This window comes from Schistocerca serialis, chromosome 1 (assembly GCF_023864345.2).
Source record: "Schistocerca serialis cubense isolate TAMUIC-IGC-003099 chromosome 1, iqSchSeri2.2, whole genome shotgun sequence".
In the NCBI taxonomy this organism is placed as follows: Eukaryota; Metazoa; Arthropoda; class Insecta; order Orthoptera; family Acrididae; genus Schistocerca; species Schistocerca serialis.
In genome coordinates, this window is record NC_064638.1 from 243,800,157 (window position 1) to 243,828,134 (window position 27,978).

Consider the following 27,978-nt stretch of genomic DNA (forward strand, 5'->3'; position numbering starts at 1 on the left):
AATCACGGAAAACCTAAATCAGGATGGCCGGAGACGGGATTGAACCGTCGTCCTCCCGAATGCGAGTCCAGTGTGCTCGGTAGCAAAGAAGGGAGAGCAGAAAGGTGGAAGGAGTATATAGAGGGTTTATACAAAGGCGATGTACTTGAGGACAATATTATGGAAATGGAAGAGGATGTAGATGAAGATGAAATGTGAGATATGATACTGTGTGAAGAGTTTGACAGAGCACTGAAAGATCTGAGTCGAAACAAGGCTCCAAGAGTAGACAACATTCCATTAGAACTACTGACAGCCTTGGGAGAGACAGTCCTGACAAAACTCTACCACCTGGTGAGCGAGATGTATGAGACAGGTGAAATACCCTCAGACTTCAAGAAGAATATAGTAATTCCAATCCAAAAGAAAGCAGGTGTTGACAGATGTGAAAATTACCGAACTATCAGTTTAATATGTCACAGCTGCAAAATACTAACATGAATTCTTTACAGACGAAAGGAAAGACTGGTAGAAGCCGACCTCGGCGAAGATCAGTTTGGATTCCGTAGAAATACTGGAACACGTGAGGCAATACTGACCCTACGACTTCTCTTAGAAGCTAGATTAAGGAAAGGCAAACCTACGTTCCTAGCATTTGTAGACTTAGAGAAATCTTTTGACAATGTTGACTGGAATACTCTGTTTCAAATTCTAAGGTTGGCAGGGGTAAAATACAGGGAGCAAAAGCCTATTTACAATTTGTATAGTAACCAGATGGCAGTTATAAGAGTCGAGGGGCACAAAAGGGAAGCAGTGGTTGGGAAGGGAGTGAGACAGGGTTGTAGCCTCTCCCCGATGTTATTCAATCTGTATAATGAGCAAGCAGTAAAGGAAACAAAAGAAAAATTCTGAGTAGGAATTAAAATCCATGGAGTAGAAATTGTAAGAATTGTAATGCTGTCAGAGACAGCAAAGGACCTGGAAGAGCAGTTGAACGGAATGGACAATGTCTTGGAAGGAGGATATAAGAAGAACATCAACAAAAGCAAAACAAGGATAATGGAATGTAGTCTAATTAAGTCAGGTGATGCTGAGGGAATTAGATTAGGAAATGAGGCACTTAAAGTAGTAAAGGAGTTTTGCTATTTGGGGAGCAAAATAACTGATGATGGTTGAAGTAGAGAGGATATAAAATGTAGACTGGCAATGGCAAGGAAAGCGTTTCTGAAAAAGAGAAATTTGTTAACATCGAGTATAGATTTAAGTGCCAGGAAGTCATTTCTGAAAGTATTTGTATGGAGTGTAGCCATGTATGGAAGTGAAACATGGACGATAAATAGTTTGGACAAGAAGAGAATAGAAGCTTTTGAAATGTGGTGCTACAGAAGAATGCTGAAGATTAGATGGGTAGATCACACAACTAATGAGGAAGTATTGAATAGGATTGGGGAGAAGAGAAGTTTGTGGCACAACTTGACAAGAAGAAGGGATCGGTTCGTATAACATGTTCTGAGACATCAAGGAATCACCAATTTAGTATTGGAGGGCAGTGTGGAGGGTAAAAATCGTAGAGGGAGACCAAGAGATGAATACACTAAGCAGATTCAGAAGGATGTAGGTTGCAGTAAGTACTGGGAGATGAAGAAGCTTGCACAGGTAGAGTAGCACGGAGAGCTGCATCAAACCAGTCTCAGGACTGAAGACCACCACAACAACAACAACAACAACAACATAATCAATAAAATCAAACAAAACCCACCACTTTCAGTTAATCTCACACTAATGATTCATCATTCCCTGAATGATTTCCTTGCTTTTCCAGACACATACATTGAGTTTATAAAGAAATTACATATAAAATCACAGTGAAGATATTCCAGGTTTCAGAATTTAGCAGGCCCCTGACCCATGGTTCTGGGGTACTTTTGCACAACTCTCGTCATTTCCTAGAACTTGCCAGTCCTTTTCCCTCATCACTCTTTCTTCCCATTCAAGCCTTCTGCGCAGAAAAAGGAGCCACTGGCTTTGAACACTTACACATTTACATAACTTTTATGTGTTTTCTGCCACTGTTGCTTGGCGAGTAAATTTCTTTATGTATCCAATTATATTTTATTTTCAAAAATTGATTATTTTCATTGGTAAGTTATGTACTGAGATTCAAATGCACAATGACTAAAGGAACCAGTTTTGTCTTTGAACTTACAAAATTACTTCTGTGACAATGAAAGAACTGCTATCATTTCAGCTTTCCATGGCCTTGGTCATTCATTAACCATGGATATATTTATCTATAAACTATGGCATGTGCGGCTATTAATTGGCATTTTAATCAATGTATATTGTCTGCTAGAAGAGAACACACATCTCTTTCTCATTTATTTCAAGTTTATAAAATTAATTACAAGCATTATGAATAACTATTCATTTGTTGATCCACTGCAGTGCCTTCAAAAGTATGTGAAATATATTCTGAATATATGTAAATATGTGGGCTGTACGTAAGAACAATACAATATTATGATCTAGAGTCCCATCAAAGATAACATTAGTGGCAGAGCACAAAGCTCGGGGCAACAAGGATGGGGAATAAACCTAAATCTGGATGAATGTATGGGTATCTGAATCCCAGTCCTGAATGTGCTAGTGACAATGTCTGCTTGCTTGCGTTGAAAATAATGGTTTTTATTTTCTTAAATCAATGAGAAAAACATTACATGTCTCAATATGCTTCACACTAACATCCATTCCTTCTTATTGCCAATCCTATTCAATTTTTGTCAGTGTGCTATGCATTTTAAACGATTCTTTTTTTTCTATACATCTCAAGTATCTGAAACACTTGCCTCCCAAACCACTATCACATTGTTTAAACATCTAGTTAGTGTCTCACGTATGTGCAGTCTCTGAAACTGATTCATAATTGCAGTCTCATATTTGACAAGAGTATAAGTTTGTTGTTCTGAAGGCCATTTTGTTCTTATTATTCTTCCTCCTGCCCCTCATTTATTTTGGTTCTCTTTTTCTATCCCTGTTTTTTTTTTTTTTTTTCTTTTCAATCTCTTTAGCTGCGTGTTTTTAACCCAAGAAATAGTATCTTATAGGTATTTTATACCTATTGTTCCATCTCTTTAAATTTACAATCTTTATCTGATATTCCCTTACTTTATGCATATATATACGAGGGCTATCCACAAAGTACATTACGTTTTGGATTAAAAATAAATAAAGTATTGGACATTTTTTTTATTATATACAGATGAAAGCCACACTTAAATACTACTTTTCTACATAGTTGCCATTTAAATTAAGGCACTTATCGTAGCGATGGACGAGCTTGGAAATTCCTTCGTCGTAAAATTTGGCCGCCTGCGCCTTCAACCACGTGGTTACCTCTTCTTGAAGCTGTGTGTCGTCATCAAAACGCTGCATAGCCAACCACTTCTTCATTGCTGGGAATAAGTGGAAGTCGCTCAGTGCCAGGTCGAGACTGTACGGCGGATGAGGAAACAACTCCCACTTAAAAGATTCGAGAACTTCACGAGTGGCATTTGCCATGTGGGCCCGGGCATTGTCGTGAATCAGCAAGATCTTTGAGCCCAACTTTCCCCTACGCTTGTTTTGTATTGCTCTTCTGAGGTTGTGCAGAGTTTGGCAATACCTTTGAGAGTTTATTGTAGTGCCTCTTTCCAGGAAATCCACAAAAATCACACCTTTTCTGTCCCAAAAGACAGTCGCCACGTGGTTGAAGGCACAGGCGGCTGAATTTTACGACGAAGGAATTTCCAAGTTCGTCCATCGCTACGGTAAGTGCCTTAATTTAAATGGCAACTACGTAGGAAAGTAGTATTTAAGTGTGGCTTTCATCTGTATATAATAAAAAAAATTTCCAATACTTTATTTATTTTTAATTGCAAAACGTAATATACTTTGTGGATAGCCCTCGTACATTAAATATTTGATGTGAAAATTCTTTAGTCGTACTCTTTTTCCTTTGAACAAGTTTTCATTTCTTGATAACTGCAATTACATTCCCATTCTAGTGGAAAACCAATTAAATAGCTATTTAACTTGGGTACATCAATCTCTCCATTTTCTTAGGATGTTCAAAATGTCTCCATTTGGAATTAATTTAACTTCACTTTATGTGATTGCAATTTTACACCTGATGTCTGATACTAAAAATAGATCAGTCTTGTAGTAATCCTTGAATTATATCTAACATGAAAAAGAAGAGACTTTATTTTACAGCACCTTCTCACTTTAAGATTCCAAACCATTTATTTTTTTCTCTTTACCAGATTATGATTAACAAATTATGACAACATGAGATGCCATATTAAGAGATAATTAGCACAGTCATATTTACTAACTAGTTCTTCTTTAAAATTGTAAAAAAGTTTTAATTTTTTTCATGGTAGGTCTGTGTATTTACTTAATTTGCATTACTTAAAACTGTTTATTAATAGTTAAGTTTGTGGCACAACATGATCATTACATTCCTCAACATATTTTGCCTAGAATACTATTAACTTCTGTTCCAATTAGTTCTGTATCATGAGACACATGATAAGTGCAGGTATTCATATTTTTAAAGTTTTTGTTGTATGAGAGTCCATGATTAGAGTAGTCAACAATTATGTAGCTTATATACTGTTTATTTGACGTAACTAGAGGATAACATGTGAAAGCTTCTTATTGCATTATTATGACCACAACTGTAAGCTTTAGGACGCCCTGTCAAACAAAATTCTTGGGAGAATGGATAGACAGACATTTCATACCAGAAAATCATTCAGAAATATTTAAAAAAAGCAAATGTTTTATATAGAAACACTTCTGTGTGGATTTCATTTGTTTGTGCCTAGTTTTCTTAGGTATGGGGTTCTAAGTGGGGCATGGCACAACAAATGTGTAAACTTCAGATGAGAGTTGTAAGAATTATAAAAGGCGTTTGACAAAGGGAATCAAGTACAGAATTTTCAAAGAACTCAAAATCTTACCTTTCCAGCCTTTTAAATTTATGAACGCAAAAAAAAAAAAGCAGAATTTTATAGGGAAATGCACAGGACAGCTCGATATAAAATATATATGATGTATCTACCAAAACTTTTATTCAATACTTTGCCTCAAAGACTCCAGCATATTTCAGACATAAGCAAGTCTAAAAAGAATTAAAAAGTATGCTGACAGTTAACAGCGAATATAGCAATGATGAATTTATGAAACACCAGCATTAAATTAAACATAACCCATAAAATTTCTAAGTTACTTCCCCTGTGACATATGATAAAACAATCTCAAGTGATAGTGCTGTGTGATGAGTGACACTGATGCATAATTGCATTCTGAATGATCACTATATGGGTCCTACATGATTACAGTACAATACATCAATACTGTTTCCAGAAGAATAGAGATATGAGTTGTAAATACATGTAACACAAGAGATGAAAAAATATGTAGGTATTTGTGTATATTTGAACGGTGCTTATTTGTGTGTATGTACTCATTGCACAAATTCAGAAAACAATCATAAGATGCATATTGCATATGGATGTATAAAGAAATAAACAATGATATTCTTCAAATAATCTTTATGTAGATTTAGAGTAACATGCTTTACAAGCATGTAAATGGCAGAAGAGAGACTGATCTCCACAAAAAAATGTTTTAAGTAACTTAGAACAAAGTCAGCTGAATATGAAAAGTATCTCAATGTGCTGTTACATCCAAAAACAGGTGACTGTTTCTGTCAAACATGACAGAAAATTGTTGTGTAGCTCTACTTCTAAAGTGGTTTGCTGAAAACGCAATACTTCTACTAATTTCCATAGAGCTCCATGTAGGATATAACAAGCAGGAAACTGAGCAAATATTTTTGTCATTTTTTCAGCACATACACCAACTTACTGCCCAATAAAGGTAACAGTTCACTGAATAGTAGAGCACATCAAATGAATTCGCAGTTGCAAATAAGGAGAATCATTAGCTGTAGAATGGAATGATGACAATGAAAATTTTTGCTGGACAACTGATGGTAGTCCTTACTAACAATGGTTAGTCCTAACTAACTTGATGTGTTTCGCCACGGCTGTGGTAGCCACAGTGCCACACACACACACACACACACACACACACACACACACACCTCTGTATGGCTAAACTGTGCTGACTCAATATACTGTCCCCAGGCTGCAGTATGCTAGTTGGCTGGTATGAGCGTTTGTGTCAGGAGGAATGGGCAAACAAAGCAGACTGGGGTTGAGAGTGTGAGTTTGGGAAAAATGACTGATGGCTGGGAGGGAGGCAGCTGGTGCACAGGTTGCGAATGCATCCTGGGCACTGATATCAGTGAGTTTTTGCAGGGAATGATGATGATTGTGGACTGGGAGGAGGAGACAGAAGCAGAAGAAGAGACTGTGGGGAAGAGAGTATGGGTATAGGACGAGTTAAGTTATGGTCCTGGGACAGGATCCTTACAACCTCATTTCTTATACATTTGACTGACTACTTCTTCGCTTATAGCTACTTCCTCTATGAAAGGAAAGTACACAAACAAATCCACAGCACAACCATGGGTAGCACACAGCATCTTCCTGTGTCAAACTACTTATGAGCCAGCTAGAGGGAATAGTCCTAGTCACTCAAAACTCCAAACATGTTATCTGGTTAAGATTCGCAAAACTGATTTTCCTGTGTTATCTTCTCACACATCATCAAGCTCCCACCACTTCCAAGAACAAACTGCAAATGAGCATCCCCCATCACACAATACCTTCTTGGACAGGAGCAACTGAACCATATTCTTTACCACTATTTATTAAGTATCAAAGATTGGTCAAATATGGTAATCAGATGCTTTTATGGACCGCCTGGGTCAGGAGCTATAGTGGGACAGTGCTTCAGACAGATCACTTATAATGTTCCTGATCATGTTGTTGTGATACTGGGAGGTGACTTCAACTTGTCACATATAGATTGGGAGTTTTATGCTATTAAAACTGGTGCCAGAGAGAGAGTTTTGTGTGACATTGTTCTGGATGTCTTGTCCGAAAATTACTTTGAGCAGATAGAGAACCAAGCAGTAAATGGCAGCCTGGTGCTGATTAGTGGGATAAGGATATCATATAGAACAAAGTGGAAATTATATAAAAATTTTACTAGTAGTCACAATTGAGCTACAATAGCCCATTACGAACAGTATTGCCACATATTTACAAATGTTATTAGGAAGGCAAAGCATATGTGGTACGCAAATAGAACATCTACAATAATTCACAGGATAGAATTAAAACCATATTGTAGGAAGTGTCTGAACCACTGTCCCACTATAGCTTCTGACCCAGGCGGTCCATAAAAGCATCTGATTACCATATTTGAAGGAAGTGTCTGGTCAGCAGCACAAGGCCGACGATATGAAGTCAGTTCAAAGTAAAAATACTTCTGTTACTGATGGGTTAGATATATGTACAGTACTTAACAATCAATTTCTGATTATTGCTGGTGAATTAAACAAAAACTTAGTTTCTACAGGGAATCATATAACTCTCTTGGAAAATGCCTTTCCAAGACTGATGTGTGATATACCCCTTTGTGATACTCACAACTGAGGAGACTGAGTCAATAACTAAATCACCAAAGACTAAGGACTCTGTGATATGATGGAGTACCTAGCAGAATGGTAAAGTACTGTGCTGCACATGTCAGCTCTGTATTTAGCCATATTTGTAATTTTTCATTTAAGAATGGTCAGTTTCCTGAATGGTTGTTGTAGACAATTTTAGACTTATTTCTATACAATCAGTGTTTGCTACAGTTATTTAAAAGGCTGTGTAGGTAATGATAATTGATATTTTATATCACATAATTAGCTATGAAATGTACAGTTCATCTTTAGAAGTGGTTTAACGACTGAAAATCCTATATGCTCTTTTCTCTGTGAGGTACAGGATGGATTAAACAAAAGGTTTCGAATGCTAGGCATAGTTTTTTTGATTTAACTAAGGTGTTTGATTGCGCTGATCACGAAATATTGCTCCAGAAATTGGACCATTCATTGAGAAAGGCTATGATGAGGGGTCTCAGTGAAGTATGGTCAAATGGGAGGTGCCTCAGGCATCAGTGCTGGGACCATTCCCGTTTCTTATTTATATAAATGATATGCCCTCTAGTATTACAGGTGCTTCAAAAATATTTCTGTTTGCTGATGACACTAGTGCAGTTCATGACACAAGTTCATGGCTTGTAGAAAATAAACTAACACTAAATCACAGTAAGACTCAATTTTTAAAGTTTCTAACATACAATTCAACAAAACCTGGCATTTTAATTTCACAGAATATGATTAGTGAAACTGAACAGTTCAAATTTCTAGGTGTTAAGATAGATAGTAAATTGTCCTGGAAATCCCACATTGAGGATCTTGTTCAAAGACTTAATGCTGTCATTTTTACTATTTGAACAGTGTCTGAAAAAGTGACAGTTCAACATGAAAAGTAGTCTACTTCACTTATTTTCATTCACTTATGACATATGGATTAACTCTTCCCTTTCTCAAAGGATATTTTTGGCTCAAAAATGGGCAGTTCGAGCTATAAGTGTTGCAAGTTCTTGAACCTCTTGTCGATCCCTGTCCATTAATCTGGATATTCTGACACCGGCCTCTCAATATATGTATTCTTTACTGTCATTTCTTGTTAAGAGTATCAGCTTATTCCCAAGAATCAGCAGCTTTCACTCAGTTAATACTAGGCAGAAATCCAACCTGCATTTGGATTGTACTTCCTTGACTCTTTTGCAGAAGGGTGTGCAGTATACTGCTGCATCTGTTTTCAATAAGCTACCACAAGAATTCAAAAATCTTAGCAGTGATCCATGTGCTTTCAAACTGAAACTAAAGAGTTTCCTTATGGGTCACTACTCCGATTCTGTTGAGGAGTTCCTCGAAAAATTTAGCTAATTCTTATGTTTTATTGTTGATTGCATTTACTTAAACTTACAGCTTGATTTTTTTTGGCTTCTCAAACATGTTATTTTACCTGTTATTACTTTTATGTTGTAATTTCATGTACTGACATATTCCATGACTTTGGAGATTTGCTCTTCAATTTGGTCCTACGGAGACAGATGTGTAAATAAATAAATAAATAAATAAAAACTAACTCATGAGGGTAATGTCTTAGACCGTCTGGCAACAACCAGACCTGAACTTATCGAATCAGTTAACACAGAGGAAGGTACAAGTGTTCATAAAGCTGTGACACTGCCTATGACAAAGTGTGTTACAAAGAATGTTAAGAAAGGTAGGAAGATATTTTTGCTTAGCAAGAGTCACAGGATACAGATTTCAGAGTATCTGAGCAGTCAGCATCAAATAGTCACTGATGAGGATGACGATATGGAGAATAAATGGAAAAAAATTCAAAGGTATTGTGCATTGTGTCCTAGGAAAGTATGTCCCAAGTAATGTCTTAAGGGATGGAAAAGACACGTCATATGAAACTTCCTGGCAGATTAAAACTGTGTGCTGGACCGAGACTCGAACTAAGGACCTTTGCCTTTCGCGGGCAAGTGCTCTAGGTGTGCTAGGTTTGCAGAAGAGCTTCTATGAAGTTTGTAAGGTAATAGACAAGGTACTGGCAGAATTGAAGCCATGAGGACAGGTCATGAGTCGTGTTTGGGTAGGTCAGTTGGTAGAGCACTTGCCCGCAAAAGACAAAGGTCCCGAGTTCGAGTCTCGGTCCAGCACACAGTTTTAATCTGCCACGAAGTTTCATATCAGCGCACACACTGCTGCAGAGAGAAAATCTCATTCTGAAAGACACATAATGGTTTAATAGCTGTGTTAGAAAACTGCTACATAAACAAAGAGAACTTCATCTCAGATTCAAGAGAAGTAAAAAATAGGTGACAAACAAAAGCTGAATGAAGTGAAAATGAGTGGAAGGAGAGAAGTGTTCAATGACTAAGAAAGTAAAAATTTGTCAACCAACCCGAGTAAAAGCCCTAAGAGCTTTTGTGGGTCAATATCAACTATTCATTCACTTAGTGACTATACTGGCACCGAAACGGAGGATAACAGAGAGAAGGTCGAAATACTGAATTCAATCTTCCAAAATTATTTCACTGCAGAAGATCATAACATGGTCTTTGCTTTCAATCATTGTTCAAATGTCAAAATAGCAGATATTGAGATAACCAATCACGGAATAGAAAAACAACTGCAATCACTTAGTAGGGGAAAGGCGTCAGGACCAGATGAGATACCTATACGATTCTACAAAGATTATCCAAAATAGCTTGCTCTCCTTCTAGCTGTAATTTATCATAGGTTGCTTGAGCAATGAAGGGTACCTAGCAACTGGAAGAAAGCTCAGGTCATACCGATTTTTAAGAAAGGCCATAGGACAGATGCACAGAATTACAGACCTAGATCATTGACATCAGTCTTTTGTAGAATTACAGAAATTATTTTAAGCTCCAGAATTATGAAGTTTTTGGAGAATGAAAATCTACTCCATAAAAATCAGTTGTGTCAGCTACTGTGGGAATCAGTGCTGACACAAACAAGGAACCCAGTGGCAGGAACCCAGAATGATCTACACACTAAACTTTCTAATTAATAGGACATTTTCTTTCTAAAAGAAAAAGAAACATAACTTAACTTCTTTTTATCAAGTGGCTTCCTGTGTTATCTACATACAATTACATTGTTCTGTATTACTACTCACAGAACGCAGGCTAAGTATTGTCTTCCTATTACTCAGCACTGCTGGTCTTGAAGTCTGTGACCGAACTGGGACCAACCAGCGATGGGCAGCTGGTTAAGCGAGCATTGACAGGGGGTGCTGAACTCTGTCTTCCCGGGGATGTACTGCTGCTTGCTCTTTCCTTTGGTGTGCGAGTCAATGCTTTCTTGATACAGTTTCGCAATGATGCAGTGGCAGGTGTGCAGTTGATGTTCTATGACTGCATAACATGATCATGTATTCTGCAAACAGAGTTCCTGCAAAACTCAGCTCACTCTATTCCTCCATGAGATGGGCAGCACCGTGGATAATGGTGTTCAGGTTGATAGGTTGATGCCATGTTCCCTGACTTCAGGAAGGCATTTGATACTCTCCTGCTCTGCTGTTTGGTGTGTGTGTGTGGGCGAGTGGGGGGGGGGGGGGGGGGGGGCGAAGAAGAAGAAGAAAGCTTATTGAGTATCAGGGCATATTTGCAACTGGATTCAAGACTTCCCTGTGGACAGAACTCAAACATCACTCTTGACAGAACAAAACTGACAGATGTAAGGATAATTTCCAGAGTGAGAGGTGTGATAGGAATGTTATCATTTACAACATACATAAATGGTCTAGTAGAAAGCGTTGGATGCTATTTAAGGCCATTTGCAGGTGATTCGGTTGTCTATAACAAAATAGTGACGCCAGAAGATAGTAATGATATCTAGAATTACTTCCAGACACTTGATGAATGGTGTAGGTAGTGGTAGTTGACCCTGAATGTCAACAAAGGTAACATGTTGTGCATACAAAGGAAAAGAAATTCACTAGTGGACAGCTACACTATTGGTAACAAGCAGCTGGAAAAAGTATCCACCATAAAATATCTATGAGGATGTATCCAGAGTGCCCTCAAGTGGAATGGCCACATAAAACAAATAATGGGAAAAGCAGATGCCAGACTCAGATTCATAGGAAGAATCATAAGGAAATGTAATTCATCCATGAAAGAGGTGGCTTATAAGGTGCTTGTTCGTCCAATTCTTGAGTATCGTTCATATACCTAGTATCCCTACCAGGTAGGACAAGAGAGAGAGAGAGAGAGAGAGAGAGAGAGAGAGAGAGAGAGAGAGATGATCCAACAAAGAGCAACGTGTTTTGACACGGGAGCATTTAGCTGGCACAAGAGTGTTATGGAGATACTCAACAAATTCCATCGGCAGTTGTTACATGAGACGCATTGTGCATGCTACACCAACTCTAAACCCATTGACACAGGGGTCATATTCCTCTGGAAGACTTACGCGAACCTGTTCAAACAAATTTCGGGCTTGCAGCCAGTCGTCGTTCAATACTTCGCACGATATTTCAACTGGGTACCTGCCAGTCATCTTCAGGTGAGCCGTCACAGACTGGCGAAAACGTCCTCCGTTCCGCAATATATAGCATACTGTAACTATTCTGCACATGCGTCGAAAACTTGATAGTTGAACCACACTGCCCGCCGGCAGCACCCTCGCTGGTGGAATAGCGGAACTCAGTCGCCCTCTGCGTTGCTGTTTGCCACGGCCGTCAACGCACTCTGTCGTCCAGCTACCAGCTGGACACTGCATGGAATCCCATCATCTCCATGATTTGCTCAAATCGAAGACGACAGAGTGCGTTGACGGCCGTGGCAAACAGCAACGCAGAGGGCGACTGAGTTCCGCTATTCCACCAGCGAGGGTGCTGCCGGCGGGCAGTGTGGTTCAACTATCAAGTTTTCGACGCATGCGCAGAATAGTTACAGTATGCTATATATTGTGGAACGGAGGACATTTTCGCCAGTCTGTGACAGCTCACCTGAAGATGACTGGCAGGTGCCCAGTTGAAATATCGTGCGAAGTATTGAACGACAACCGGCTGCAAGCCCGAAATTTGTTTGAACAGTCAATTGGACGGGAAAATTTTAAAATTCACATTAGGCGAACCTGTCTGACACATCAATCTCTCCTATCCCGTCAGAGGCAAGGCCACCTGTGAAAGCAGCCATGTCACATACCAACCCTGCTGCAATTTCTGCACAACATTTTATGTTAGCATGACCACTAACAAGCTGTTCACATGAATGAATGACTACTGCCAAACTGTGACTAACAGCAATGTTGACCGACTAATGGGGGAACATGCTGTTGAGCTCAACATGCTCAATTTCAATAGCTGCTTCACAATCTCTGCCACCTGGATTCTTCCTCTAACATCACCTTCTCTTCACTACGCGATTGGGAAATGAATAGAGCCAACATGTCTGTTCAAATAGTTTGTATGTGCACCTTACATTTTTAAACAAAATGACAAAACTTTTTTGACTTATTAGTTTCTAACTGTATCACATATTCACAAGTTGTAACAATATTAGAGAAGGAACGTTGCTACCCACCATACAGCGGAGATGCTGAGTTGCAATAGGCACAACAAAAAGATTCACACAGTTATAGCTTTCGGCCATTAAGGGCTTTGTCAGCAATACACACACACACACACACACACACACACACACACACACACACACACACACACACACAAAAAAAACAACTGCAGTCTCAGACACCTGAAACCACAATGCGAGCAGCAGCACCAGTGCATGAAGAGAGTGGCAACTGGGTGGGGGTAAGGAGGAGGCTAGGACAGGGAGAGGGAGGGATAGTATGGTGGGGGTGGTGGTCAGTGAATTGCTGCAATTCAGACAGAGGGCAGGAGAGAAGGTGGGGAGGGGGGGGGGGGGAGGGGGGAGTAGCGGAAAGGAGAGAAATAAAAAGAAATTAAAAGACTGAGTGTGATGGTGAAATGACAGCTGTGTAGCGCTGGAATGGGAACAGGGAGGGAGATGGATGTGTGAGGACATTGACTAATGAAGGTTGAGGCCAGGAGGGTCATGGGTATGTAGGATGCATTGCAGGGAAGTCACTGAGATGGGAATGTCATGTTTGGCAGCGTGGTCAGCAACAGGGTGGTCCACTTGTTTCTTGGGCACTGTTTGTCAGTGGCCATTCATGTGGACAGACAGCTTGTTGGCTGTCATGCCTACATAGAATGCAGCACAGTGGTTGCAGCTTAGCTTGTAAACCACATGACTGGTTTCACAGGTAGCCCTGTTTTTGATGGGACAGGTGATGTTAGTGGCTGGACTGGAGTAGGTGGTGGTAGGAGGATGTATGGGACAGGTCTTCCAACTAGCTCTACTACAGGTGTATGAGCCATGAGGTATGGGTTTGTGAGTAGGGACTGTGTAAGGATGGACGAGTAGATTGTGTAGGTTCGGTGGACGGCAGAATACCACTGTAGGAGGGGTGGGAAGGATAGTGGGCAGGACATTTCTCACTTCAGGGCATGACGAGAGGTAATCGAAACCCTGGTGGACAATGTAATTCAGTTGCTCCAGTCCCGGATGGTACTGAGTTATGAGTGGAATGCTCCTCTGTGGCCGGACTGTCGGACTTTGGGAGGTGCTGGGAGATCTCTCCGATAAGGCAAGGGAGATTTGTTTTTATACAGGGTTGGGATGATAATTACAGTCAGTGAAGGCTTCAGTGAGACCCTGGATATATTTTGAGAGGGACTGCTTGTCAATGCAGATGCAACGACCACTGACGGCTAGGCTGTACGGAAGGGACTTCTTGATAAGGAATGGGTGACAGCTGTCGAAGTGGAGGTATTGGTGGTGGTTAGTACGTTTGATTTGGACGGAGATACTGATGTATAAGCTTATAATTGTGTGAATCTTTTTGTTGTGCCTACTGTGACTCAGCATCTCCGCTATATGGCGAGTAGCAACTTTCCTTCTCTAATATTGTTACATTCCCTTCTGGATTTTCCATTGTTTGATATACATAAGTTGGCTCGATATGACTGAATAATGGTTTGTACTTGGGTCTTGAAGACATTCATCATAAACTTAAATTACCTATAGTAATAAATTGCACTCTGTAACTGAGAAAGACATAAAAATATGGGAACTGTCCTTGCAACACATCTTTTTTCTGCTTTATTGCCCCTGGTATGAATCTCGGCAACTTCTTGTCCCACACCCATCTCCACTCTGCACCACGACTTTAACTTCACTGATCTTGCACACACGCCGTGTTCCCCATAGCCTCTTCTTCCTCCACTCTGCCTCCCCTTCACATTCACCTTCTCCACAACACCACCATCAGGCACTACATGAACTCACTTGTGTCATGTTCCATGTCACATTTCTATTCCATGCACCTGCTGCCTCCTTCCGAACCATTAGCCATCAGTCCTCTACCCTTCCTTCCACTCCCTGCTTTCTTTCCTGCCTTTCTTCATCCCATCTGAGTTGCAGAACTACAGCTCCGACAATGTACTTCACTAGCACACTGTCTCTCTCTCTCTCTCTCTCTCTCTCTCTCTCTCTCTCTCTCTGTGTGTGTGTGTGTGTGTGTGTGTGTGTGTGTGTGTGTGTGTGTGTGTGGAGGGGGTTAAGGAGTGGGATATCTTTCATCATGATTTCCCCCTCTTCTCCTTTTGCCTGTCTTCTTTCTCAATTCCCTTTTCATTTTCCCCACCACATATTTGTTTCCAAACACATGCAGTAACCGTTTCAGATTTCATACTTCATATTTCACTTATCAGATATTTCCAGCCCTTTATTACTTAACCAGAAATACAATGTCGATAGTTATAATAATTGTAGTCCACCACTTAAACCCACACCACATCCAACCCACCTTCTTTACGTAGTGCTTGACACAACTTTCTTCATACTTTATTCTATTCCTTCCAACATTGTAACACTGTAATCCTCTTAAAGTTATGAATCCAAGATATTCAGTGCTCATTTTCTCACTTCACTTACTCTACAAACCCTTCTGTAATTACTCCCAGAGCAGTAACTGCTAAATGGGAGTGAGATCCTTCTTTGGATCCCACATTGCCTAATGGAGAATAGTAAACAACAACACCAAAATTAAGAATTTATTTACAACCAAGTAAGGCAACATTCACCTGTGAGAAAAGCTATTATCAAGTTAGAATATGGGAAAGTAAAATGTCTGATCCTGAAATATCAACAGTTGAAACTTACCTGAGTTTTAAATTCATCTAACAGTTCAGTTGGCAAACGATGTAGCTCCAGAAGACATGGAAATAGCTGGCGAGCTTCAGCTGAGCCATACTTCATAGCCTTCAGTAGTGAGGTTACAATGGTGATGTCATAATTTTGGGTGTCAGGACCTGATAACAGGAAATATCACGTATTACGTATCACTTATAACAAGCAACTTCTTTATCTGTTTACAGAATTTTGATTTTTGTACTACCAATCTTTCTGCTGACAAATAATAATGTGTTCTATAGAAGGTTACATAGTACAATGTTTTGCAGGGAACAAAAATTTTAAAATGATCACTATTTTATTCTGACATTTTTTTACATTATTTCTTTTTGGAGAACACTTAGGTAACAACATATGGAGAGGAAAAAAATGGAATTACCAAGAACAACCCAACACATTAGCACATCTAATACGATACAGGAAACAAGTTGGCATTCAAAACAGCTTGCAGTCATCTTGGAATGGATAAATAGAAACCCTATATGCTTTTCAGGGGATTCTTATACATTCTTCCTGCAAAATAATGGCAAGTTCAGGTAATGATGATGAAAGGTGAGCACTAATCAGACACTCTTCACTCCAAAGTAGGCTTAATAATGAGATCTGGTGACTTGGTGGCCAGGTAGATCTGACAATTCATCCTCATGCTCACAAAAATCATCTGTGGACGATGTCAGTTATGTGAACACAGAGGATGTCATCTTGCAAAACACCATCACAATTGGGGAAAAAACGCCATAGCATGAGATGGACGTGACCAGCCAAAATGGTCACGTAATCTGTGGTGGTAGTGCAACCTTGGAGAGTAACCATGGTGACCATGAAATACAGTGATATGGCTGCCCAAATCATCACTAAACCCCTCCCCCTCCCCCTCCACCGTGTTTCACTCTTTCCAGCAAGTGGTCTGCATCACAGATTTTAGACGGCATACGCTAGATGTAAACTTGGCCAGAAGCTTTCATGCTCTTGCTCGTTGTCTAGTGAAAGTACACACATTCTCACACACAACCACAAAGATAATCAAATGTACACCATGGCGAGACTCACTATGGCCACAGGAGTGTGCATTTGGGTCTATGTGGCTGTGTGTGAATGTGTGTACTTTTACTAGGGGGAAAAAAGAGAAAGAGCTTGAAAGCTATTGTGAATACTGTTTCCTATTAGGTGTTTTTATGCTCCACACACAAGTCTGGTTTAAGTGAGTGGTTGCCTCTTCTTTACTTTATGTAACTATATCCGAATGTCACAGGGAGACAAAAACAGAATAATGAGACATTCATTGGGCTATTTAATAAAGCCATTTAACTGTGATGTGATTTTATCATACTTACCACAGTGACTGCGACAATACTGTGCAAGTTTCAGGTGTAAATCTGCAAGTCTGTGCTCCATGCTTCTGTCTTCCACAGTGCTACAGGAATTCTTCCGCAACTGATGTTCAGCTAAATGAACAGCTTCTGTGGCAGCTTTGAAACCATGTTTCTTAATTGCTGTCAACAGTTCATCTGGCCTGGAACAATGTAAATAGAACATATTATCTATTTTATTGAGCATAATTTACTCATAATATGTTACACAGTACAAACAAAATATTTAAATTATCACATTATGTACATATAGAAAAAAGTCTGAATTCACTTTTCAGACAATCTAATATTCTTTCTTCTACATTTACATTTGTCATCAGCAAAATCACCATTGTGGATTCTGAAAAACGTATTACGTGCTGCATCACATATGAAAGTTCCTTCCGACTCCATTCATGTATGAAGTGTGAGAACTATTACTGCATATGATATGCCAATATATGAGTTACTATTACCAAAATATGTTTATGAAGCCTATGGGATCTACGTGTTTGGTGTCAAAAAATATTCAGATTCCTCCAAGGTATATTTTGTTTTGTTGCGTTACACTGTGGTCTAAGGTAGGGCAGTGCAGTAGGTTCAGGGATGAGCAAAAGCACTGGTGTCCTCTTGAGTCTGAGGTGTGAATATTTGCAGTAAATTGGAGCAGCCACATGTCATTATATAACACACAAACTGTGTGCTGTCTTCAGAGGAATGACCACATGGTAGGTTTATCATATCTTCTGATGCAATTGTACATACATACAGTGCAGTGCTTAAGTGGCGAGTAGCTCATTTTAAACTGATGAAAAGCAGAACGATGGCCAGGTTGGGAATTTCAAAGAGGAGGTCAGACACACCAATATAAATTTACAACACATCTGTGTGGGATGCCTAGCACCAGCTACAGCTAATAGAGCTATTACTGTGACAGGGAGTTGCGTGATATGTTTCATTATAAAATAAAACTTGATGACAAGAATAAAATTTTTCCTCAATATAAATTTACATGACTTAACATATTATGTCAATGTTTGAACTTATGTACTTGTGGGAACAACACTTTTCCATAACGAAGAGAATGAGAAACGTACCTAGTTAAGCTGACAGACAGACTTAAACTTAAAATCTTACCTTCGAAATACGAGAGTTGTTCATATCATAATGCAACACTTTTTTCCTAAAACCACGTTGGTTTTTTCAGGATTCCAATGCACTACACCATTCCCCACTCTTCAGGCTACAAAACCCTATTTTTCAACATAATCTCTGTTCAATGTGATGGTCTTACTCCACTTTACTGTGAGTACCTGTATGCCTGCATGGTACCATCCCACTGGTTGACATCAATAAACTCTGTATCATCTACGTACTGCCTCCCATGGAGTGGACGAGTGTGTCAGCACTACCAACAGAGATGTCTAGTTGTGCAGCAAGGTGTTTGTTTGTGATCCGTTGATCAAATCGAATGAGAGTGTCCGCACATTCCAACACTCCAGGATTCACAGTTATGTGCGGCCGACCAGCATGCAGAAGATCGGACAGGTCTGTGCGATGAAGTTGTGCTGATGACAGACATTTCACCCAGTGACTCACCTTGCTTTTGTTCACTGCCAGGTCTCTGCAAACATTCTGCAAGTGTCTATGAATATCAGTGATGTGCTGGTTTTCTGCCAACAGAGACTCAATGACAGCTCTCTGCTTCGAACGCACCTCCATTATAGGTGCCATTTTGGAGGCTTTATATAGCACTGCCACCTACTGGAACTTCATGTAACTAACTATAGGGGCTGAAGCAGAAACATATCATGATGTTCCACAGCAAATTCTGCATTTTTTTTAAGTAAAATTGGCTGAGAAAATAAAGTGTTGTAATACTTACTGAAAGCACCTTGTAGTAGTGCTCAGAAAGTGGTACCAGACATTGATGCGTTAGTGAAAAGCAAAATAAATAGTATCCATTGATATCAAGCTGTTTTATGTTTAACACATGAATGTAGCAATCGTGAAATACCTGTTGATACCAATTTAAACTTTTCCCAAAAACGACATTCACCATAAGACTGCATCAATCGTAAGAAATATCATGTTTTGTACTTAAGCTGCAACATGTTCAGTTCATAAATTAAAAGAAATTTAAATTTCATTTTGGTGACATTCCCCATCAATGTAGCCGGCTGAGAAAGTAAATTTCCCTGGAAAGGCACTAATTCGCCACCATAAAGTGCAGCAACACACCTCTATAGAACTAACATTAGTGGTCAAAGAATAGACTCATCAACAATTTTCTTTTTGTGGAACTTCCTTGTTTCAGCACTTACAACCTGAACCCCCCCCTCCCCCTCCAAATCCTGCCTGACCACCACAACCACCGCCCTAGCGACTGTGAGCATGTCAGTAGCTCACTGTTACAATGTGAGGGCGAGCCACTTGGCACAAGCTATTTGGTGGCGTGGGCTGGTCTCAGGCAAATTTGGGTGCCTAGAATTTTGTCTCTCTGTGCTGGAGACATTAGAGGGTATGAAGACTCAAACTTGAACAAGATCGGCCTCTGATGATATCTTCAACATTAGGAGCCAAAATGTTGAGCACAGAAATTTGCCTAGACCACAGCCTAATGCCCATACAACAAAATACACCAAAGACACAGACGCTGTCCATGATAATCTACACTGTACGTCCATAGCCTCCCCCCCTCCCCCCTAAAAGTAGTCCTTTACATTTTCTGACTACACTTTCTTCATGTCGCTCCAATTTATTTAAACGGGTGTTTCATTAGAAGTTCATATCTGCCTTCCATAAGCCAAAAGTGGTAATACTGATCACAAACTGTGCATTCTACACACTGTATTCTTTTTAGACAAATTAGAAGTTTTGTTTTGAACTATCTGACCAATTTCAAAATAATCTGTGGTGCTTTTGGCAATGTTTTATTTCTTACATAATATTGCAGCATGACGATCTGTAGCGAAGATGAAATGAATATCTGGTAACAATCCGGAACTCAGGCTAATTTTACTATCTGACCACATACTGGATAATATGTCAATAAATTATGAACATTTCATAAAAGTGACTTTATTTAATTCACATGTACAATATCAGAAACACACAAATCCACAACACATCCAAATAAACACACAATTTATTATTCATGTGGAAAAAAAGTATTCATACTGTACTAGAGGTAAATTATGGCGAATGAACAACATTTCTCTGTGTTAAGAGGTAATAAGCAATTTCACTTGACTTCATAAACAGACTTTTCAGGGAAAAGTCTTTCACTAGATAAACTGCTGCAAAGTGCTGAAAGATAAATCATAACAAACTTTCTGCCAAATTTTAATACTGTGTTGCATCATCTGATAATCAAATAGAGCAGCCACGATCGATTCAAACTGTCTACACATAAGAGTCAACCTCACGTGCAACTGCAAGTGTTTTATGACCATCACATTGACTATTATTATTATTATTATTATTCTTTATTTTCTCAGACGTTATGTCTGGTCAAAAATGGAAAGTGATGCGGGTCTTGATCAAGCGTGACTTTCTTTTAACTGTACGGTACATGTTATACTGAATTTAGGAACTTTCGGGTAATTGAACATGTATCAATAATTACGGATTTCTGTAATTGTATATATAAGTTTGGATGTAGCTGTATTGGATTGATGTACTGGTGGATATTGTGTGGTATGACTCCTGTAGTTGATAGTATAATTGGTATAATGTCAACTTTATCCTGATGCCACATGTCCTTGACTTCCTCAGCCAGTTGGATGTATTTTTCAATTTTTTCTCCTGTTTTCTTTTGTATATTTGTTGTATTGGGTATGGATATTTCGATTAGTTGTGTTAATTTCTTCTTTTTATTGGTGAGTATGATGTCAGGTTTGTTATGTGGTGTTGTTTTATCTGTTATAATGGTTCTGTTCCAGTATAATTTGTATTCATCATTCTCCAGTACATTTTGTGGTGCATACTTGTATGTGGGAACGTGTTGTTTTATAAGTTTATGTTGTAAGGCAAGCTGTTGATGTATTATTTTTGCTACATTGTCATGTCTTCTGGGGTATTCTGTATTTGCTAGTATTGTACATCTGCTAGTGATGTGATCTACTGTTTCTATTTGTTTTTTGCAAAGTCTGCATTTATCTGTTGTGGTATTGGGATCTTTAATAATATGCTTGCTGTAATATCTGGTGTTTATTGTTTGATCCTGTATTGCAATCATGAATCCTTCCGTCTCACTGTATATATTGCCTTTTCTTAGCCATGTGTTGGATGCGTCTTGATCGATGTGTGGCTGTGTTAGATGATACGGGTGCTTGCCATGTAGTGTTTTCTTTTTCCAATTTACTTTCTTCATATCTGTTGATGTTATGTGATCTAAAGGGTTGTAGAAATGGTTATGAAATTCCAGTGGTGTAGCCGATGTATTTATATGAGTGATTGCTTTGTGTATTTGGGTAGTTTCTGTTCGTTCTAGAAAGAATTTTTTTAAATTGTCTACCTGTCCAAAATGTAGGTTTTCTATGTCGATAAATCCCCTTCCTCCTTCCTTTCTGCTTAATGTGAATCTTTCTGTTGCTGAATGTATGTGATGTATTCTATATTTGTGGCATTGTGATAGTGTAAGTGTATTGAGTGCTTCTAGGTCTGTGTTACTCCATTTCACTACTCCAAATGAGTAGGTCAATATTGGTATAGCATAAGTATTTATAGCTTTTGTCTTGTTTCTTGTTGTCAATTCTGTTTTCAGTATTTTTGTCAGTCTTGGACTATATTTTTCTTTTAGTTCGTCTTTAATATTTGTACTATCTATTCCTATTTTTTGTCTGTATCCTGGATACTTATAGGCATCTGTTTTTTCCATCGCTTCTATGCAGTCGCTGTGGTTATCCAATATGTAATCTTCTTGTTTAGTGTGTTTTCCCTTGACTATGCTATTTTTCTTACATTTGTCTGTTCCAAAAGCCATATTTATATCATTGCTAAATACTTCTGTTATCTTTAGTAATTGGTTGAGTTGTTGATTTGTTGCTGCCAGTAGTTTTAGATCATCCATGTATAGCAAATGTGTGATTTTGTGTGGGTATGTTCCAGTAATATTGTATCCATAATTCGTATTATTTAGCATGTTGGATAGTGGGTTCAGAGCAAGGCAGAACCAGAAAGGAATTAATGAGTCTCCCTGGAATATTCCACACTTAATCTGTATTGGCTGTGATGTGATATTATTTGAATTTGTTTGGATATTAAGTGTGGTTTTCCAATTTTTCATTACTATGTTTAGGAACTGTATCAATTTAGGATCTACTTTGTATATTTCCAATATCTGTAGTAACCATGAGTGGGGTACACTATCAAAAGCTTTTTGGTAATCAATGTATGCATAGTGTAGCCACCTTTGTTTAGTTTTAGCTTGATATGTCACCTCTGCATCTATTATCAGTTGCTCTTTACATCCTCGTGCTCCTTTGCAATAGTCTTTTTGTTCTTCATTTATAATTTTGTTCTGTGTTGTATGTGTCATTAATTTCTGTGTAATGACAAGTTAATATTTTGTATATTGTTGGTAGGCATGTTATGGGGCGATATTTAGCTGGGTTTGATGTGTCTGCTTGATCTTTAGGTTTCAGATACGTTATTCCACGTGTAAGTGTATCAGGGAATGTGTATGGGTCTGCAATGTAACTGTTAAATAATTTATCTAAAAAATATATTTTTCCCACGTGGAATGTTTCCCTCTATTATATGTTAAATAATTTAGTTAGATGTGAATGTGTTGAGGTGAACTTCTTTAGCCAGAAATTTGCTATTTTATCTTTTCCAGGGGCTTTCCAACTGTGAGTAGAATTAATTTCTTGGGTGACTTCATGTTGCAAAATTATCACTTCAGGCATTTGTGGTATCATCTTGTATGTGTCTGTTTCTGCTTGTATCCACCGTGCATGCCTGTTATGTTGTACCGGGTTTGACCATATGTTGCTCCAGAAGTGTTACATGTCTGTTATGTTTGGTGGATTGTCTATTTTAATGTGTGTGTTACCTATTGTTTGGTAAAATCTCTTTTGGTTTGTGTTGAATGTTTGGTTTTGTTTCCTTCTATTTTCACTTTTTTTGTATCTTCTAAGTTGTTTGGCCAATGCTTGTAATTTCTGCTTCTTTTCATCTAATTGCTCTATCGCTTCTTGTTGTGAGATTTTACCTAACCTTTTTCTTTTTTTTTCTGACATTTCATTTCTTATAAATTGTGTTAGCTGTCCGATGTCTTTTCTCAGCTTTTCTATTCTGGTCTGTAGCCTGTGCTGCCATGCTGGTTTTGTGGGTTTCTTCTGTGTGTTGGTTGGTTCTGATCTCTGCCTAGTGTGTATATTTAGTGTAGTGAGTGCTCCTATATAAACCAGTAGTTGTAACTCTTCCATAGTTGTGTTTTCATTTATTTTGTTGTGTATGATTGTGTTGATAGTTTTTATTGTTGTTTCGACTTGTGGGTTATTTGGTGGTCTACGCAAGAATGGTCTAATGTCTGTATTTGTGTCTTTGTATTCTATATATGTCAGCTGAAATTTTTCTTCTATATCTAACATATGTGTCACTTCGTGTTCTATTTGTGCTTGTTCTGGTGGCTGTCTTAAGATTTCGTTTCCCTCTGATTGTTTAACTGATGCGTGTTGTTCTTTGTTTGTTTGCTCTTGGATGTTTGAGTCCATTACTGTATTTTCTTCTTCTTCTGATTGCGCATTATTTTGTTCCAGTATTTGTTGTACTTGTTTGATGTTTTCTAATTCTGACTGGGGTATCCTGTTATTTTTGATTATTACACGGATCTGATCAGCTAGTCGTTGTTCTGTTAAAAATTTTAATTCTGGGTATCTGGTAATAAATTTTGTGTATACTTGTGATCTGTATCCAGTTATGTTGGTTCCTAGGTTTGTTGATTGGTAATAACAGAACATGAGGTGTCAATTAACTTCATCTGACCATCTCATCCTCTGTCTTTGTTTTCCTTCTAGGGTGGTTGCAGGAAGCATATCCTGCAAAACACCTCTATTTGGATTTAAATCATTTTCCAGTTGGCTAGCAGTGTCGTTACCATTGTGGGCGGGCATAGGGTTCAAGCGTCGTCCGCGACAATGACGGTGCTTGTCCGAGGCTTCTTTAGTTCTGGCCTGAACCAACTAATCACACTAATAGGGGGGTAAGCCTTATTAGTGGTTTGTTCTTTTCACTGCCTTTTACGACTGGCGGAACATACCGGAGGCCTATTCTTTACCCGGGCCTCCATTATTATTATTATTATTATTATTATTATTTTCATTTGGCATGTTGTCTGTTGAAATCTTTGCATTTCAACTAGCCCCAATAAGTCCGTCTTAAATCTTGGACTAGAAATCTTGCAAAAAATTAATTTGGATCTTCATTTGAGGCACTGAAACAAGTTTCTAATTCAGCTTTCAAGGAAGCTCTTATTTGTGGCATGTCAGGAGTTCCTTAAGTTGCCTCTGTCTCGTCTAAATGCTTATTTAATGCTGAAACATGTGGTATAACTTGGGATATAAAAGGTTGACCATAACTTATTTTTGTTATTTCTTGAATGAGCTTCAAAAGTTTAACATGCTGCTCCGTAAAACACCGCTGATGAGACGTCAAATTAATAAGCATTGTGATCAGCTATGTACAATGACATAGTCCATTTTTGTTCCAATAGGCACTCTATTGCATAAGGGGTGGAATTCCATCTCAAGCTGTTTTGATTAACTTCTCATGATTGGGATTCACAGTCATATAATATTTCTTAAAAGATGTCACAGTCGCTGTTGACTGTATAAAATATTTATTGTTACTGTTGCAATTTTGGCCTTATGGCCATTTTCAAGTAACACTGCAAAGTCACATTCTGTCAGAATATAAAACTATCTGACATGAGTACATGTTGTCGTCAAAATGCAGTGTTTTGACTGTGAGAATCCTACAAGATCCGATGAGTATGACACTTGTTGTTGTTGTTGTTGTTGTTGTTGTTGTTGTGGTCTTCAGTCCTGAGACTGGTTTGATGCAGCTCTCCATGCTACTCTATCCTGTGCAAGCCTCTTCATCTCCCAGTACCTACTGCAGCCTATACCCTTCTGAATCTGCTTAGTGTATTCATCTCGTGGTCTCCCTCTATGATTTTTACCCTCCACGCTGCCCTCCAATACTAAATTGGTCATCCCTTGATGCCTCAGAATATGTCCTACCAACCAATCCCTTCTTCTAGGCAAGTTGTGTCACAAACTCCTCTTCTCCCTAATTCTATTCAATACCTCCTCATTAGATATGTGATCTACCCATCTAATCTTCAGCATTCTTCTGTAGCACCACATTTCGAAAGCTTCTATTCTCTTCTTGTCTAAACTAGTTATCGTCCATGTTTCACTTCCATACTTGGCTACACTCCACACAAATACTTTCAGAAACTACTTACTGACATTTAAATCTAAACTCGATGTTAACAAATTTCTCTTCTTCAGAAATGCTTTCCCTGCCATTGCCAGTCTACATTTTATATCCTCTCTACTTCGACAAACATCAGTTATTTTGCTCCCCAAATAGCAAAACTCCTTTACTACTTTAAGTGTCTCATTTCCTAATCTAATTCCCGCAGCATCACCTGACTTAATTCGACTGCATTCCATTATCCTCGTTTTGCTTTTGTTGACGTTCATCTTATATCCTCCTTTCAAGACACTGTCCATTCCGTTCAACTGCTCTTCGAAGTCCTTTGCTGTCTCTGACAGAATTAAAATGTCATCGGCGAACTTCAAAGTTTTTATTTCTTTTCCATGGATTTTAATACCTACCCCGAGCTTTTCTTTCATTTCCTTTACTGCTTGCTCAATATACAGATTGAATAGGATCGGGGATAGGCTACAACCCTGTCTCACTCCCTTTGCAACCATTGCTTCCCTTTCATACTCCTCGACTTTTATAACTGCCATGTGCTTTCTGTACAAATTGTAAATAGCCTTACGCTCCCTGTATTTTACCCCTGCCACCTTCAGAATTTGAAAGAGAGTATTCCAGTCAACATTGTCAAAAGCTTTCTCTAAGTCTACAAATGCTAGAAACGTAGGTTTGCCTTTCCTTAATCTTTCTTCTAGGATAAGTCGTAAGGTCAGTATTGCCTCACGTGTTCCAGTATTTCTACGGAATCCAAACTGATCTTCGCCGAGGTCGGCTTCTACCAGTCTTTCCTTTCGTCTGTAAAGAATTCGAGTTAGTATTTTGCAGCTGTGACATATTAAACTGATAGTTCGGTAATTTTCACATCTGTCAACACCTGCTTTCTTTGGGATTGGAATTATTATATTCTTCTTGTAGTCTGAGGAAATTTCGCCTGTCTCATACATCTTGCTCACCAGCTGGTAGAGTTTTGTCAGGACTGGCTCTCCCAAGGCTGTCAGTAGTTCTAATGGAATGTTGTCTACTCCCAGGGCCTTGTTTCGACTTACCGTATTTATTCGTATCCAAGCCGCACTTTTTTTTCGGTTTTTTGTAATCCAAAAAACAGCCTGCAGCTTGGCATCGAGTGCAAAGTAAGCGGAAGTTCTGAAAAATTTGGTAAGTGCCGCCACAACTATCTTGCAGGCACAAAGATAAATACTGGCACCAAAACGTCTGCGTCAAAAAAAAGGTGGAAGGCGAGCTTCTTTCTCTGCCCCGAGTTTCGACCACTGCATTTTCATACATTATCCAATGAAATAAATACAAATTCTGTATTGTTCATCTTCGTATGTTGCAGCATTTCAATGTACTACGAAAGTCCGACTGGCAAGACTGTTTGGGATGTTTGTCAATTTGGCCAACTCTACAGTCTGAATTTTTTCCTACCTGTGAGAAGAGATGGTTGCTAATAGGAACATTTGTAAATTGTGAATCAGACGCAGTATTCTCTTCACCATAAGAATAATTCGAATATAAACATTTTGCCATGTATTTGTTTCGTGTCTGTTGCTATCTCATTTAAATCCTGTCTGCCTAATAAACTACGAAACTAGAGTGAGATAACAGCAAACGTGGAAGAATATACATATCATGTCATGTTTACATTCGTATTATTCGTATGCCTAATAGTGATACAGTTAGAAATGAAGCACGACAATTGACTAGATTTTTAAATCTAAGATGACTCTTAATTTCTGCGCAGAATGTAATGTACTAAAGAGGCGTCTGCAAAGATTTTCAAACGGAGAAAAATTTTCGCTAAACTTTCGTTGAGAACATCTTCTATCATACGCAGTCTATTATTTGGTTCTTGTCAGTCTCTTGCCATTGTTTCACTAATGAGACGATTCCTCTCTCTTTTTTTTTTTTTTTTTTTAATTAAAATTGTAAGCGGTGGTGGCGCGCACAAAAGCACTCCATGCCGCAAACGGCGTCAGGCCGTAACACTCATTATCATAATGCGACGAACAATGCATGACACAATACAGTAATGCATTTTCAGTTAAGTGTGACGTAAACACCTATAACAAAGAGAACGGCACTTATCAGATCAAAGAAAAATAAGCAATGAATTCAAACTAGACGAAGCACGTGAAAAAAAAGGGTACCCGTATAAATATGGACGGAGCGCCTGACGCATAGCAATGGCTATCTGGTAAAGCTTAACTTCTAATTCTAAGCTTACGACTCGAACCAAACTATTGTAGCTGTATCGTCATTCATTCGACCTAAATCGTGTCTCATATTACAATGGACCAACTGTGTTTCGATTTGGAGGTGCGGCCTACGACTTTTCCCTCCCCTTGAATTT

The 27,978-nt window shown here is 38.7% G+C and overlaps 1 protein-coding gene across 1 annotated transcript in view; it reads right to left on the reverse strand.

Annotated features, from left to right (window-relative positions):
• Positions 1 to 27,978, reverse strand: part of LOC126463715 (DNA-dependent protein kinase catalytic subunit-like) — a 475,012-nt gene that overhangs the window by 68,559 nt on the left and 378,475 nt on the right. The window contains exons 42-43 of the mRNA XM_050096185.1: positions 17,157 to 17,335; positions 15,793 to 15,941 (exon numbers count right to left, since the gene is read on the reverse strand). Coding sequence (XP_049952142.1) covers positions 15,793 to 15,941; positions 17,157 to 17,335 — 328 coding nt within the window. The remainder of the gene's footprint in view (positions 1 to 15,792; positions 15,942 to 17,156; positions 17,336 to 27,978) is intronic.